A 15,048-nucleotide genomic window follows, 5' to 3' on the forward strand; every position below is an offset into this window, starting at 1 on the left:
AACTAATGCAACATGGTCTATGATCATGTTTGTTATTGTTTGTTATTTGGTTTTTAGGAGCATTAGCAACTAAGGCCATATTGCTCCGGGATATGCGGTGGTCATTCCCTGACCTTTCCGCATCCTCCGTATTTGGTGGTGACAGGCTCGAACCCCGGTCTAATCAAGAAGCGTGTGCTACGCACTGCTGCTCCTTCCCACCTGGCTACGGAGGCGCCTGGTCTATGATCAGTATGTCTCACTTGAAGCCACTACTGTAATGAGAGTTTGACTATTAAAATGGTGAAATTTAAGGCTGGTTTACTGTACAGATCTCATTCACAGCTATATCAATTACGATAGGTATTTGTGAAACTATCTGACTAAATACATTGACTAATTTGACTGAACACAGAACTATGTTTACCTTTGAGAGCCTGCTGCTGTGAGAGTGTGCCCTGGCCAAAACTACAAGAGTAGTCAAAACATTGGGATTTTATTTCATTAAATTAGAGACATTTTTAACAAGAAAAATCAGATACCAAGTATTGGATAAATCTAAAGGACTGTTTTAGAGGTTGCGATGGGAAACAGCATATTACTTGTTTGAGTTTCTTAAAAAAATAAAAAATAATGGAATTTGTTTGAACATTATCTGTAAACTTTATCAGCAATCTTTGTTGCTGGTAAGTTTTACAAATAATGTAAAAATAAAATACTAGTTAAAATTTAAAAAAAAACTAAAAATTAAAAATATATTTTAATTGAGTTTCACAATGTATTATGAAACTTGATTAATATAAGGTATTTTTTATTTTAGCAATTCTGGAATAAAATGAGCCTTAGCTTTTTCTTGTTAAGGGCTGTTCAAATGAAACAATAAGTTTTTACTTTTCATACCATTCTGTTATTTGTAATAAAGAAGTAATGGATACAGAAAAAGGTGTATATACCTCTCCCAAAGGTATTAGTCTAAAGCTATTATTTAGACTAATCATGTTATACCTCTGAATACTTTTATAAAAGGATAACAGATATAGTAAACTCACAGAGAAAGATCTGGGATTAAAGAGGATGTTTAGACATCACTCAACATAATCTGTCCTACATAGCTTTTCCTAGACTTGTCAAGTGGGAAAGTATACTGTTGTGATGTAATGAAACGCCAGCACTCAATATGCCTGGACATTTGACCTTTATTGTCCACAGAAAATTTAAAGTTTCACAACAATAACAACAGCATTTATCCTGATACCATTTCTGGCTTGTAATGACCCCAGTTCTTCTCAAGCAATGATTTTCTACAGTTCCTTTTTGGTTGTAATACAAGAGATGTTGCAAGCAGTTCCATGTGCCCCATCTTGGAACTGCTTCAGGCAAGTAAAAGAAAGGAGATGACATTACAAGACAGTGACTGATCCCATCCCCAATTGGCCAATCAGAAAGACCCAGTAACCTATCCTATCCTCTCAAGATCAGCTCTCTTGTAATTGTACACTGATTTTAAACCCTGAGTAAAAAAAAAAATTTAAAAATTATAAATTTTTACATTTGCTGCCAAAGAGATACATTCATAATGCATATATATCCCTCCACATATTTATATTTATTGCATTATCTTAAATGTTTTATACATCTATAAATTTAATTATAGGTGTATAAAATTACTTATTAATTATATATTAATTACTTATTTAATTTTAATTTTATTAATAACTAATCTAATTAATAAATTTATTGCATATAAATGTTTGATATTTGGCAACAGAATATAAATTTATAATACAAAATCTTTTTTGCTCAGTGTTTAAAATTAATATACATAATTACAAGAGAATTGATCTTTAGAGAACAGCTAGGTTACTGCATCTCTCTGATTGACTAATTGGGAGTCAGTCATTCTCTTATGACATCACCTGACATCACCTCCCTTCTCTTACTTGCCAGGACATCCTAACCACAGAAAGGAGTGGTGCATGTGACCAACAGACTGGTACAGGTTCTGGAACATGATGCTATTTATAAAGGTAATTATTGTAGTGTAACAGTGGTCAGCAAGCCATGATGAGGCAGATCATTCACTGTTAACAAATTTAGCATCATGATGGCTGAAGCAGTTGCCCAGATAGTGGCAGGTCCATGGTGGACTGGCAACTATCCTTGTAGTGTTTGCACCACTTATAAGCCAATAAGTATCAGATAATGTTCCACATAAACAACTTGTATGTCACAAAATATTTCACCTAAAGGTACTCTTTCGGCAGTCAGAAACTGTATCACAGCACCTCGAATTAATCTGGTTGAACCCTCACAAGTACTGTTTATGCACACACACAAGCACTTCACATGCTCTTGTTCATATACAGTACTTTTATGATTTATTTAGGTATGCATAATTAGTTGCCAAGCATCTATGTGACCCCTCTATTCAATGTTTCTACATTTTTTTGAACAACCCTTAATGTCTGCTATCTTTTCATTACCAAGCAATTAACTAGGTTACTTACAAGATTCAAATCACATGATGACTCTTTCAATATATCAATATCATTGATATCCATAAGTGGACTAAAGTCATCTTTCAAAACTGGATCCTCTTTGTCAAAGAGGATATCTAAAACCTCAAATGATGATGTCACAGACATAATTATACCAACTGTTCATAAGTCAGCAGCACTAACGATAAGACAACCCTGTTAATATTCCCTTCTGGTAACAAGTAAAGTCAGAACTGGGTGGCACACAGTCATCTTATTTTTTTGTGTTTCTTTCCATTTTCTTTTTCCTATTCATCTGTAATGAAAAACACATTTTTAAATTAAAAAAAAATGATGTTCATAAAATATAAAGAGTATATAATTAATTAAATCATAAACTACTACCAAAATTCTAAAGAGATAGAATTAAACTAGAGGTGAGTCAACCAAAGAAACAAGCAAACACTGACTGATACATATAACACTTATAATAATAGCAAAACAAAGTTTTGTTTTGTTTTTTGAAGGGGCCAAAACCCTAAACACAAAATTGAGAAAATGACAATTTTTTCCAAAAAAGGGGGAAAAAAAACTATAATAAAAACATTTTCTTCTTCTTTTCAGCTTCTTATCTTCCAGTATTCTTAGCTGAAAATGCCACTTTCCTGTATCTTCACTTTGTTTCTCCAGTCCAGGTTTATTCTCATCCTTTTCATTCTTTTGAAGTCATTATAAACATTACTCTATCTTCTCAGTCATTCCCTTGGTCTTATCTCTAATGTTTATTCTCCCAAAGCTCACTATGCTCCCTTCTGTTCATCCATTCTCCAAACAAAAAAACAAAAATACATCATGTCCAAACCATTTAAGTCAGGCACCCTTACTAGTAACAAATGTTGATTTGTAGTCCCTGACAGTTCTTGATTATGATGTTCTCTCTTTCTACAATATCTTGGTCTCTAACTGTTCCAGAAACTTTCCTTAATATTTTGTTCTCGCAGTGCTGATATCACTTCTCAGTATATGACCTTTGGTTTTCTTTAATCCCCTTTACATCTTATCTCACACCCAAAAATATCTATGCTGTCAAAAACTAACTCTAATGTAGGGTTTGTTTGTTATTTGGTTTTTAGGAGCATTAGCAACTAAGGTCATATTGCTCCGGGGATATGCAGTGGTCATTCCCTGACCCTTCCACATCCTCCGTATTTGGTGGTGACGGGCTCGAACCCCAGTCTAATCAAGAAGCCTGTGCTACGCACTGCTACTCCTGCCCACCTGGCTACAGAGGCACCTCTAATGTAGGGAAAAAGCATCATGCTCCTACATAGGTAAAGGTATATATATTTCTATTTGTCCCTTTGACCAACCATTGGTTTCTTCTGATTTCACACAGGACTAGTTTCCTAGAACTATACTGAATTTTTTTATAAATAAAACTCAAGTAATAAATGAACATCAGGCCTTTTAGAAAATAAAACTCTACTATATTTTTCTGCTTAAGGATTTTTGACCAATACATGAAATACAAAACATAAGTGTGGAACCATTGATAAAAATAATTAATTCATATATTTTCATCTCTGCAGCCCCAAAATGTCTTTGTTTGAGTAAGGAAGAACAAATCCAGATAATTCTTTTTGTAGTAAATTGCAGTCAGAGAGGTGCTGCAGAATTAAACAGACCAAACCCAGACTGCGAGCAAACAACAGAGCTGTGTTAGCAAACTTGTTGCAAAGTTTAGGAAAACAGGATCCACAGAGGAACTACACAGTAGACTTTCAAAAAAGATCACCAACAATGAGCAGCCACTGCCATTCTTGCAAATTTATACAATGTCCCAAAAAGCCTCTTCGAAGACTGTCCTGAGACAAGAGTGTCGAAGCAATGTTCACTGCATCCATTTTTTTATTTTTCCCAATCCTTATGATTCCAGACTTATGGAACACCCTGTATATACAAAACACAGTTATAATTGTCTTTCGTTTGAAGCAACAGATTTGAAAAGTTTCTACTTCTCTTAGAATATTAAATTACTAGCTTAGCTGTATATTGCTATGCCTCGCTTCAGAGAAAACGTGCATTCACTTTTAGATGATTTAAAGAATGTAATGACCACAACAAAACTTGGTTCCTTTTATTTTATCTGTGTCCTATGTTTTTCTGATGCTTGTGATATGAAAACAGAAGTCTGTCCTACCTCAATTTCCAAACTGACAGGTAATGCTCTTTTGCTTCATCTTATCCAGAAGAATGAATTTTTATTTATCCCAATATTAAATCCCTTTAAAAAAGAAAACATTCCAAAGTTCATTTATAATGTGCTGACATTTAAATTTGCAAAGTATGATGCATACCTTGTGTTTTCCTCACAACAAAACATTAACTTAAAAACAAATATTTTCACCACTCATTACAGAGAAAATGACATTCCTTTGTTTCTCTTTAAACACACTATTTATAAATAACTTAGAGGGAACAGGTATTCTGTGTTTATCAGACACTCAGTCTAAAACACTGATGGATCCAATATCTTTCTATTACATAAAATTTAGGAGAAGTCCGGTTGGCCTGCCTCCCTAAAATTCACTCGTGCACACCTTCGTGATGGTAAGCCCTGTTACATCACTTAGGTGGCAACAAATGTGTAGAGTGGTTCTCTTCAAGATGCCTGGTCAGTGTGAAGAAGAAAAGACCAAACCCTCGAGCACATGACAGCACAACGAAACAAATGGCCCTCAGTCCCCAGCGGCTCTCACTCCCCCTCTTACGGCAGTAAGAGGTTCGGAGTGGAAGCAGAGGGTGCTAAGAATCTCTGGGTACGACCAGGCTGCCATGCACGGAAACTGAACTTGGCCTGTTACAACGTTAAGATCGCTCATCGGTGAAGACAGGATACTAGAGTTGGAAAAGGAATTAGAAAATGTGAATTGGAATATCATTGGTTTGGCTGAAACAAGAAGAAATTAATCACTTATAAGTTTATCAAGTGGAAATCTACTGTATACCAATGGAAACAGTGAAAGGAGTGAAGGTGGAGTTGGCTTTCTGTTCCATAAAGATATAAAAAACAACATTTTGGAATTCAAAAGTACATCACCAAGAGTGTCAAGACTAATACTCAGGATTTCTAAGAGGTACAAGCTAAAGGTTATAATGATTTATGCACCAACATCGAGCCATAATGATGAAGAGGGTGAAGAAATGTACACCGAAGTTGAGTCTTCTAGATGAGCAGAAAACCCACTACACTACAATTATGGGGGACTTCAATGCTAAGATTGGAAAAAGACAAAACAGTGCGGAAAGGGGAACTATAGCAAATTTTGGAATTGGTGAAAGAAAGAAATGAAAGACTTGTAGAATTTACAGAATCTCGAGGATTGTCATTAATGAACACTTTTTTCAAGAAAAGGGTGAACAGAAAGTGGACATGGAAAAGTCCAAATGGATTAACAACTAATGAAATCGACTTCATCCTCACTAACAGAAGATATATCATGAATGATGTTACCGTCCTGAACAAGGTAAATGTTGGAAGTGATCACAGAATGGTAAGATGCACACTTGATATAGATGTAAGAAAAGAAAGGAAAAAACTGACTTGAGTAAATAATAAAGGTTTTTGAGATAACAGAAGAAGAGAAAAAGCAGTACAATATGTACTGGAACTTAACAAGTTTTAGCTTCTGCAGACTGCTCAGGACCAAGATACTGATGAGGAATATTACAACTTTCTGAAAGTGATAAAGCCCAAGAAACTTATAGGTAAAAAGAAATCCAAAGAAGAAAAAATTAGTCAAGAAAAACTTGTCATGATGAAGGAGACAAATGAAGAGCAAGATAAACACTGACAAGGAGAAAATTGAGTATACTGATTTATGCAAAACCATTAGAAAGAGACTCAGAGGACATAAGAAGATTTAACACAAGAAAAGTAGAACAAGCATTAAGGGAAAACAAAGGACTTAAATGAGCAGTAATACAGAAAGAAAAATGATACTGAAACTGAAGAATAGCGATGGGGTACTTATAAATAGCAGAGAAGGCATAATTCAAATAGCAGAAGACTACTTAGAGAATTATACAAGGAGCGAGGGAACGATGCCAGCAGAGGGGAAGATGGATCACAAATTAGTAACACGTGTGACATACCCAATATTCTTCCTGATGAGGTAGAACATGCATTGAAGAAAATTAAGAACCAGAAAGCCCCCAGGGGAAGATGAAGTTACTGTAGAGTTGTTAAAATTGGGAGGAATAGACACGACACAAAAACTGGAAAGATTCTAAGGAGTGGAATAGTGCAATCATAGTTTTGCTGCACAAAAAAGGAGATAAATCAGAAATTGGAAATGATAGACCAAATAGCTTGTTATCCCACATCTACAAGTTGTTCACAAGGGTCATTACTAACAGATTAGAAAGAATACTTGATGAGAATCAAACGAAAGAGCAAGCTGGCTTTAGGACAGGATTCTTAACTATGGATCACCTTCACATAATATCACAGCTAATGGAGAAAGCAAATTAATAAAAAAACACCATTATGCCTGGCATTTGTGGATTATGAAAAGGCACTTGACTCCATACATCATAAGGCAATGTTTCGGGCACTGAAAAGACAAGGCATGGATACCCCATATATTATGATTTTGAAGAAAATATATTACCATTAGCATTAGTAGAAGCATATGATGCAAGAAAGCAAGCTTATTCAGCATCAGCCAAAAAAAAAATGAGAAAGCCAAATGAGAGAGCCAAATATGAGAAAGCTACCTCATTTATTAAACTAAACAAAGACAGTAGCAAATTTAAAATTGAGAAAGAAGTTCGACAAGGAGACACAATATCTCTGAAGTTGTTTACTGCTGCCCTTGAGGAAGCTTTCAGAAGATTAGGGCACCTCCATAGCCAAGTGGGCAGGAGCAGCAGTGCATAGCACACGCTTCTTGATTAGACAGGGGTTCGAGCCCGTGACCACCAAATACGGAGAATGCGGAAAGGTCAAGAAATGACCATCGCATATCCCCGAAGCAATATGGCCTTAGTTGCTAATGCTCCTAAAAACCAAATAACAAAATAACAGAAGATTAGACGGGTCGCAGAAAGGAGTCAATGTGAATGGAGAGTACCTAAACCATTTATGATTTGCAGTTGACATTGTGGTTATAAGCCACAATCCCAAAGAATTAGCGGAAAATCTTAATCAGTTATGCATAGTTAGTAAGGATTTTGGGCTAAAGATGAATATGGCTAAAACAAAAGTAATGATGAAGAAGTATGCCACAGAAAGGGACATAATGATTGAAGGAGCAGTAATTGAAAAGGTGGAGACTAATTATTAGTCCAGGACTAATTATTAGCTGTAATAATGATAAATGGCTGGAAGTCAAGAGAAGAATAAATTTTGTATGGATAGCAGCATTCAGGAAATATATTCACATACTGAGGAGCAATAGCCCAGTTTGTCTGAAATATAAAATAATGAACCAACGTATACTCCCCACCATGACTTATGGAAGTGAAACTTGGGCACTCACCAAAAGAATGGAAGAGAAGCTAACTACACAGCGAAGAATGGAATGAATTATATTGGAAATCAGACTGTTTAGATAAAAAGAGAAACATGGATTTGGCAGCAAACTCAAGTAAAGGACATTCTTATCAAAACTAAAGAACTAAAATGGTCTTGGGGAGGACACACTGCTCGAAGTCATGATGACAGATGGACTAAGAAAATAACAGAATAGTACCCAAGAGGAGTTGGAAGAAAAACTGGAAAACAATGGCGGAGATGGATAGATGAAATCCATGAGTTTGTGGGTAGTAAATGGATGGCCATTGCACAAAAGAGAAGGAACTGGAAAGTTTCTGGAGAGGCCTTCATCCTGCAGTGGATTGAAAATGGCTGATGATGATGATTATAAATAACATTTGTTTTTTTTTATATCAAACAGTAATTTCTTCTTCCCTATTTCTTTTTGATAACATTAGTACTCTCATGGTCATTTGCAACTCTACTACATGTAGCATGTCCAGTGTACTGGACTTGCCATGGGGTTATACCCAGGGTTACTAAGTCCCACCATCGTGAAGGTGCAAGCAGAGGATTTGGCTGACTGACCAGACTTTGCTGAAATTAAGTCCACTTGCCTTGGGTATCACCTGAATATCACTTCCATCAGCATTTTAGACGTAGCAAGCACAGATTGGCAAGCCTGAGAGAATGTCTGTGACGGCCTCAAGGAACCACTTACAATTTTGTGTCATGTTCAGCTTGAACACCCTTCAATTCCCTACTGTTCCCATCTCCAAATTCCCAGGTTTCTTTTCCCCCCAGTACAATACTTTTTCATTTGGTAGCATTAACTTTAGTTGCCATTTTCAGCCCATACTTGTAATCAGTCCAAATCTTTCTGAAGTAGAATAATTTGGTTCTGACCATTATTCACTCTCCTAAACTTTTAAGTCAGCAGCAAACACTTCAATATGCTTCATCAGTATCATTTACAGAAGGTGGTAGATGACATTCGTCAACCGGTGAAATACCACCACTTTGCTTATTGGAGGCTTGAAGTGGTGAAACCCATGTTTAGTCTCTAGAGCAAAGTTCCCGGCATCCCCCTCCCCCATATTTCTCCTTCAACCCATGCACAGTACTAAGTACTATAGGTTTTGATACCTTTCGTGTTTGGGGTTTTCATAAAAAAAAAAAAAATAAATAAGAAACAAGAGGATCCCCACTTGCTAGTCTAGCCCACTCTATAGACTACCCATTTATTATTTCTCTCTGTCTCCTGCCCTTCAACCAATCTGTAATCCACCAATGAATCTTCCCTGTTCTCAATGTTTCCAAAATCATAACCAAAACCAAATGATCTGAGAGAAAAAATCATGTTTGCTTTTAAAACTACTGATTCTCTGGCTACAAAATATCTTTGACACATCATGGCCATAGTTGACAATACACCAACAACAAAAAACCTTAGCATGAGCCTTATTAGTCTTTTCCATTCCAGTCAGAAGATTGCTAATGTTACTGCATTGTCAACAGGACTGACTATTTTTTCACATCTAAAAGACTAAAAATTATACATTGATATGATTTAGAATTAACTACCCACTGCATCTGTCTATTCCCTCTAATAACTTGTCTAATCTTCCTTAAATTTATTCAAAATACCCACTTCTACAACACCAGGTGACAGTGTTTGTTCCAACAATGTTACTCTCTGGCTGTAAGCAAATTTTCACACATCTATCCTGTAACCAACCTTTTTAAATTTATCTCTCTTTATATGTGTTGTCTGACAAAAGGATGCTATCAGCATTTAATATACTCAATCCATTTAAAGCCTGAAACAATTCAATCAAATCTCCTTGCAGGTGCCTAGTTTGCAACACTGTTAATTGCAGAATTAAAGTTATTCATAATAAGAGTACCTTTTGTGTCCTTAACTAAACTTGTTGCTCTTCTCTGCACCTATTTCTACAGATCAACATTCTTACTAAATGAGTCTTCCAGACCTGTATGTAGTATTCAAGATGTAGCCTAACCACACCATTGCCTTGTACAACAGGACAATCAACCTCAATACTATCTACTACATTCCAAAACAGCCTTGACTAAATTTGGACCTTAGACAAAACATGACTTAACTTTAATAAAATGCCTGCACCACTTCACTGTGCATGATGCCATGCTGCTCTTGTTTGGATAGATACTGAAATCTAATGCAATTTATGACTTTCCACAAGTCATAAATTATATCAGACTATTATGAGATTAAGTATTATAATTATATATGATTGATATATAATTATATTCTACTGATGGATATTTGGCATGATGCAATATTCTCAAATGAAATATTCCAAACAAGTTTCAATTTAATCCTTTGGAAAACTATATAAATGTAAATCTGAAGCTGATATTTGCATAATTAAATTTATGCCACAATTCTTCTTAACACGCATTCAAATTAATTACTTTATTTACCAGGGAAATATCCGTATTACTAATTTTCATATGCATATGATGAATTAACTACCATTAATACTTCTACGATTCATAAAAAGGAAGGAACGGGGGGGGAGGGAAACATAAATACAGTGTTATCCATATTATCGAGGAGTGGGGCCATGGTACGGAATGATAAGATCCACCCCTTTTGGAGATGGTATGTGATTACGGGCATTTCAGAAAATGTTTAACATTGAGGTCCAGTTGGGTATTTAAAAGAGAAATTACAGAACCATAAGTTACGTTCAACAGTGGCCACTGCATATCTTTTCGATAAAAATGTACTGTACTTCAAAAAATATTAATAGGTATAAAAACTGCAACTGTTGCTTTAAACACCGGAAATGTACTCACACTTTTAAGCCGCTATAGGGATTGCACACACCGACCATCACTACCTCTATTAAAACAGCTGTTCTGAAAACCTTTTTCTTCGTTACCGAAGTCAAATATACTTTGTACCCCAATTATAAAATATTAGCTCATACACAGTAGCACTATTTGGTAGATTATATGATTTCATAAATACACAAAACATTTAAACCACCTAATGGAACCTCATCTCACATTTTGCTACAAACAGTGCAATATTTTGTGACTAACGCTTCCAGCAAGTCGAAAATGACGTAACTAAGTGTAAAGTGACTAGGCGCCCTGCTATTGGACGACGGGCAATATAAATTAAATCGTGTTTTCAGCAAAGTTCAAAAATTCCTGCCAGACGAGGTAGGAATAGCAAATCGCTCCGTGAAATATTTTCCCGGAAACTTTTATTATCTGCTATGACATCGGATTTTAACCTGAGTTTCGCGGACAAACTTTGGAATTCACAGGGAAAATCCTTAGATGGATGGCTTCAGGGCAGGAGGCGTTTTGATCAATGATTATTCCTCAGATTGAGTTGATGTAAGAAGAGGGAGTTCTCCAAGGATCAGTATTAGAACTACTTTTGTTTTTTGATTTTCATAAATGACACCAATGAGGGCGTGATGTCTAAATTTGGAGATGATGTAAAGATTGGTAGAGTGGTTAACAATCGCCGCCAAGCAGAGCTTCTTCAGAGTGACCTAGATAGACTTCAGGGATGGTCAGAAAAATGGCAGCTATGTTTTGATTCAGCAAAGTGGAATGTTGCACCTGGAGAACAGTAACTCCAAAATAACTTATACACTTGGAGTTGAACTAAAACCGGTAGTAGAGGGATGGGACTTAGGTATTAAGATACGGTCAGACATGAGGTTCTCCGAGCATTGTAGACTGGTTGCAAGGAGGGGCTCACGGTATCCTCCTATCGATGATTTATCAAACAATTGATAGTAGACATAAGGACGACATAATTCCATTATATAAGGCTATTGTTAGATCCTACTTGGAACACTGTGTTCAAATATGGGGACTACACCTAAAGAAAGACATTATGCTTCTTAAATGATCCAATGACGGACAACTCGCCTGGTGAGATCGGCAAAAGGGCATCCATATGAGGAAAGACTTCGAATAAGTTGGTTGCAGAGCTTGGAAACTAGGCACCTTAGAGGAGACTTGATGTGTTTAAAGCTCATAAGTAAAATGAATGAGGAAAAAATTTTCATGGTTATTAATAATTTTATTATTATTAGCCGTATGGTGCAAAGAAGCCTGAGGTTTATGCTATACCAGCCAAAAAAAAAAAAAAAAAAAAAATTCTGAATTACCCTGAGAGAGAGTCAGAAGTAGAAAGGAATCACCAAGAAAGAGAAGAATGATGATATCCAGCTCAGGACCCTGGATGTGCCAAGGCCATACTCACCATATGTGACCCCCTGGGGTTAAATTCTAGAACTAGGAGCAATAATTTCAAATTACAGGGGAAGATGTTTAGACTGGATTGAAGGAAGTTTTATTTTAGCTAGCAAATTATAAATTACTGGTAGAGGCTGACAGTTTGAGGAAATTCAAAGGTCAGCTGGATGGGAGGAAGAGGGAAACGTATAGGTTATCTATTTCCTTTCCACTTATTTTTTTTCTTCTTTTTTTTTTTTTTTTTTTGCTAGTGCAGCATAAGCCATAGGCTTTCTTGCACTGGCGCCTCCGTAGCCAGGTGGGAAGGAGCAGCAGTGCGTAGCACACGCTTCTTGATTAGACCGGGGTTCGAGCCCGTCACCACCAAATACGGAGGATGCGGAAAGGTCAGGGAATGACCACCGCATATCTCGGAGCAATATGGCCTTAGTTGCTAATGCTCCTAAAAACCAAATAACAAACAAACAAGCTTTCTTGCACCATGTAGCCATTGCTAATACTAATTCACTTTCTTATGTATACAGGGCCGTGCAAATGAGGGGCGCATTAGATGCGCCGCCACAGGGCCCCCGATCTAGGGGGGCCAATCATCATCAAAGTCTCAGCAGAAATAAACGAGGCCTGTTAGCTCCTTTTGCATCCGAGCCTTCAAGTACCTTTGCACGGCCCTGTATGTATATAAATATATTTTTTGTCTGTTTTTAACTGATTTTTAATTTACCACAGATTCAACTTTAACGTCCATTTTAAAGCAAAGCACCCATAGCTTTTTTAAAGATACCGAGAAAATGGCCGAAAATGTTTAAAAGCACTGTGCTAGAGATTTCCCTGCTGTATAATAATGAGTCACTGGGTCAATTTAAAGTTTTTATTTTATTATTATTATTATTATTTTTTTTTTTTTTCAGAAAGGGCGCATTTGCAGATTTCGATCACTTTTTGGAAACTTTTTTTTTAGAAACTCAAAATAGGGCAAGAAAATGATTAAAGCATATTTTATTAATTTACTTTTCTCGCATTGCATAAAAATAAAGTAGTTATATAATTATATAGAAAACACCAGAAAAATCTTGGGTGGTTGATTACCAGAACAAACTTTCATCTGATGTGGAAGTGGATAGCTTGAATAAATTCAATTCTAGAAAGCTATTAAAGCGGATTGGTAGGTGAATAGCGTTGCCATTTTAGCGGAATTGCTTCAGGTTTGGCGGATTAAAATATATAATAGCGGATTTTTTAGCGGAAAGAGTATAAATGTAAAATTTAAAAATATGTTTAGCATTTTATATATTTTGGCAATGTAACATTTAAATTAAGAAATATTTATTTAACAAATATTAAATTAATTGTTCAATTAATTATTTAATTAACAATATAAATATTTCAAAATTGAAATGTTTTATTGATATACATAGTAGGGATGTCTTATTTCATAGTTTTTTTTTTTTTTATAAAGCAAAGAATCGGTTTTATATTATTCTGGAATTTCCCTGAGGAGAACCCCAAAAATTTCAATACGTAGTTACGCTCGCGGTCAAACGACCTGACCGTTGGGTCATAGCTTTAAATTGTTGAATCAAATCTAAAAATGTGGGAAAAATTATAATGACGCCTTTTTTTGAAACCGCGAAGGAATGACATTGGAACTTTTTCTTCGTCGTATTTGATTGGGTTACAAGAAACGCGATCCGATTTACCAACATAACTTCTCTTTCAATGTTTCTAATAACCACAGAGCAATAAGTAATAATTATTTCTAATAACCGCAGAGTAATAATATCTTAGTACTCTGTGCTAATAACTATTCACAGGTGAGTTTAATACTACTCAAAAATATATTCATTAAATTTAAATAATATGATGTTCAAAAACTAAAGTAAGATATTTAAGAATATTATAAAGAATATATAATTTACTGTTTTTATCATATTTTTCAAAGAATTTTGTATATCTAATATGACTTTAAAATAGTAATAATTTTTATCCGGGTTACTATTAAAATATAGATAAAATTTTTTTTCTAGGGATGGCGGACAAAAACAAAACGAAATATACCCAAAATTTTCGGAAGGAATGGTTAGCTTTTTTACAATTCAAAGACTGGTTAGTAGAGATTCCAGGACATCCAACTCGAGCAAGAAGTAAATATTGCAAGTCAGATTTTACTTCTAAAATTTCGGACATTAAGTCATTTAAAAACTTTCAAACATATTAAGTCAGCAGAACTATTTTCACCTAATAGATCAGGCAACCAATCTAAATTAAATTTTCCCACCAAGAATTTACAAACAGTGGAAGCTGAAGCAAAGTAAGTTTGTTTGTTTGTGCTCATCGTCAATACTGGCAATAAAACACCTTGGTGAATTATGTAAGGATACATTCCAAGATCAAAACTTTAAAAATGCAGCGGCATTATAAAATATACCCTACACCCCCCACTTTCAGAAAGATTTATTGAAGTCAGTGCTCAATGGCTTTTCAAATTATAGTTTGTTACTAGATGAATCAAACGATATTAGTGTAACAAAACTATTAGGTATTGCAATTGTGTATTATGATGAGCAATTCGATAAAAGACTTTCTACATTCTTAGCTCTTGTAGAATTAGATCAATGTAACGCTGAAAATATTTCAAATTCAATTAAAATAACGCTGGAAAATTTTAAACTTCCTTTAAATAATCTTGTGGGCATTAGGACAGATAATGCTAGCGTTATGATTGGAGTTAATAAGTGTTTATACACATTTGAAGTCCGATGTACCGAACTTGATATTAATTAAATG

At 35.3% G+C, this 15,048-nt stretch overlaps 1 protein-coding gene across 2 annotated transcripts in view; it reads right to left on the reverse strand.

Moving 5' to 3' along the window:
- Nucleotides 1-11,073, reverse strand: part of LOC150091553 (cyclic AMP-responsive element-binding protein 3-like protein 2) — a 104,919-nt gene extending 93,846 nt beyond the window's left edge. For both annotated transcript variants that reach the window (XM_090384550.1, XM_090384544.1), the window contains exons 1-2: nt 10,837-11,073; nt 2,487-2,772 (exon numbers count right to left, since the gene is read on the reverse strand). In XM_090384550.1, the coding sequence (XP_090240676.1) occupies nt 2,487-2,624 (138 nt within the window). In that variant the 5' untranslated portion in view covers nt 2,625-2,772; nt 10,837-11,073. The remainder of the gene's footprint in view (nt 1-2,486; nt 2,773-10,836) is intronic.
- Between the last annotated feature and the right edge of the window lie 3,975 nt (nt 11,074-15,048).

The sequence above is a fragment of the Mastigoproctus giganteus genome, chromosome 1, assembly GCF_048544385.1.
Source record: "Mastigoproctus giganteus isolate SK-2022 chromosome 1, ASM4854438v1, whole genome shotgun sequence".
Lineage (NCBI taxonomy): Eukaryota > Metazoa > Arthropoda > Arachnida > Uropygi > Thelyphonidae > Mastigoproctus > Mastigoproctus giganteus.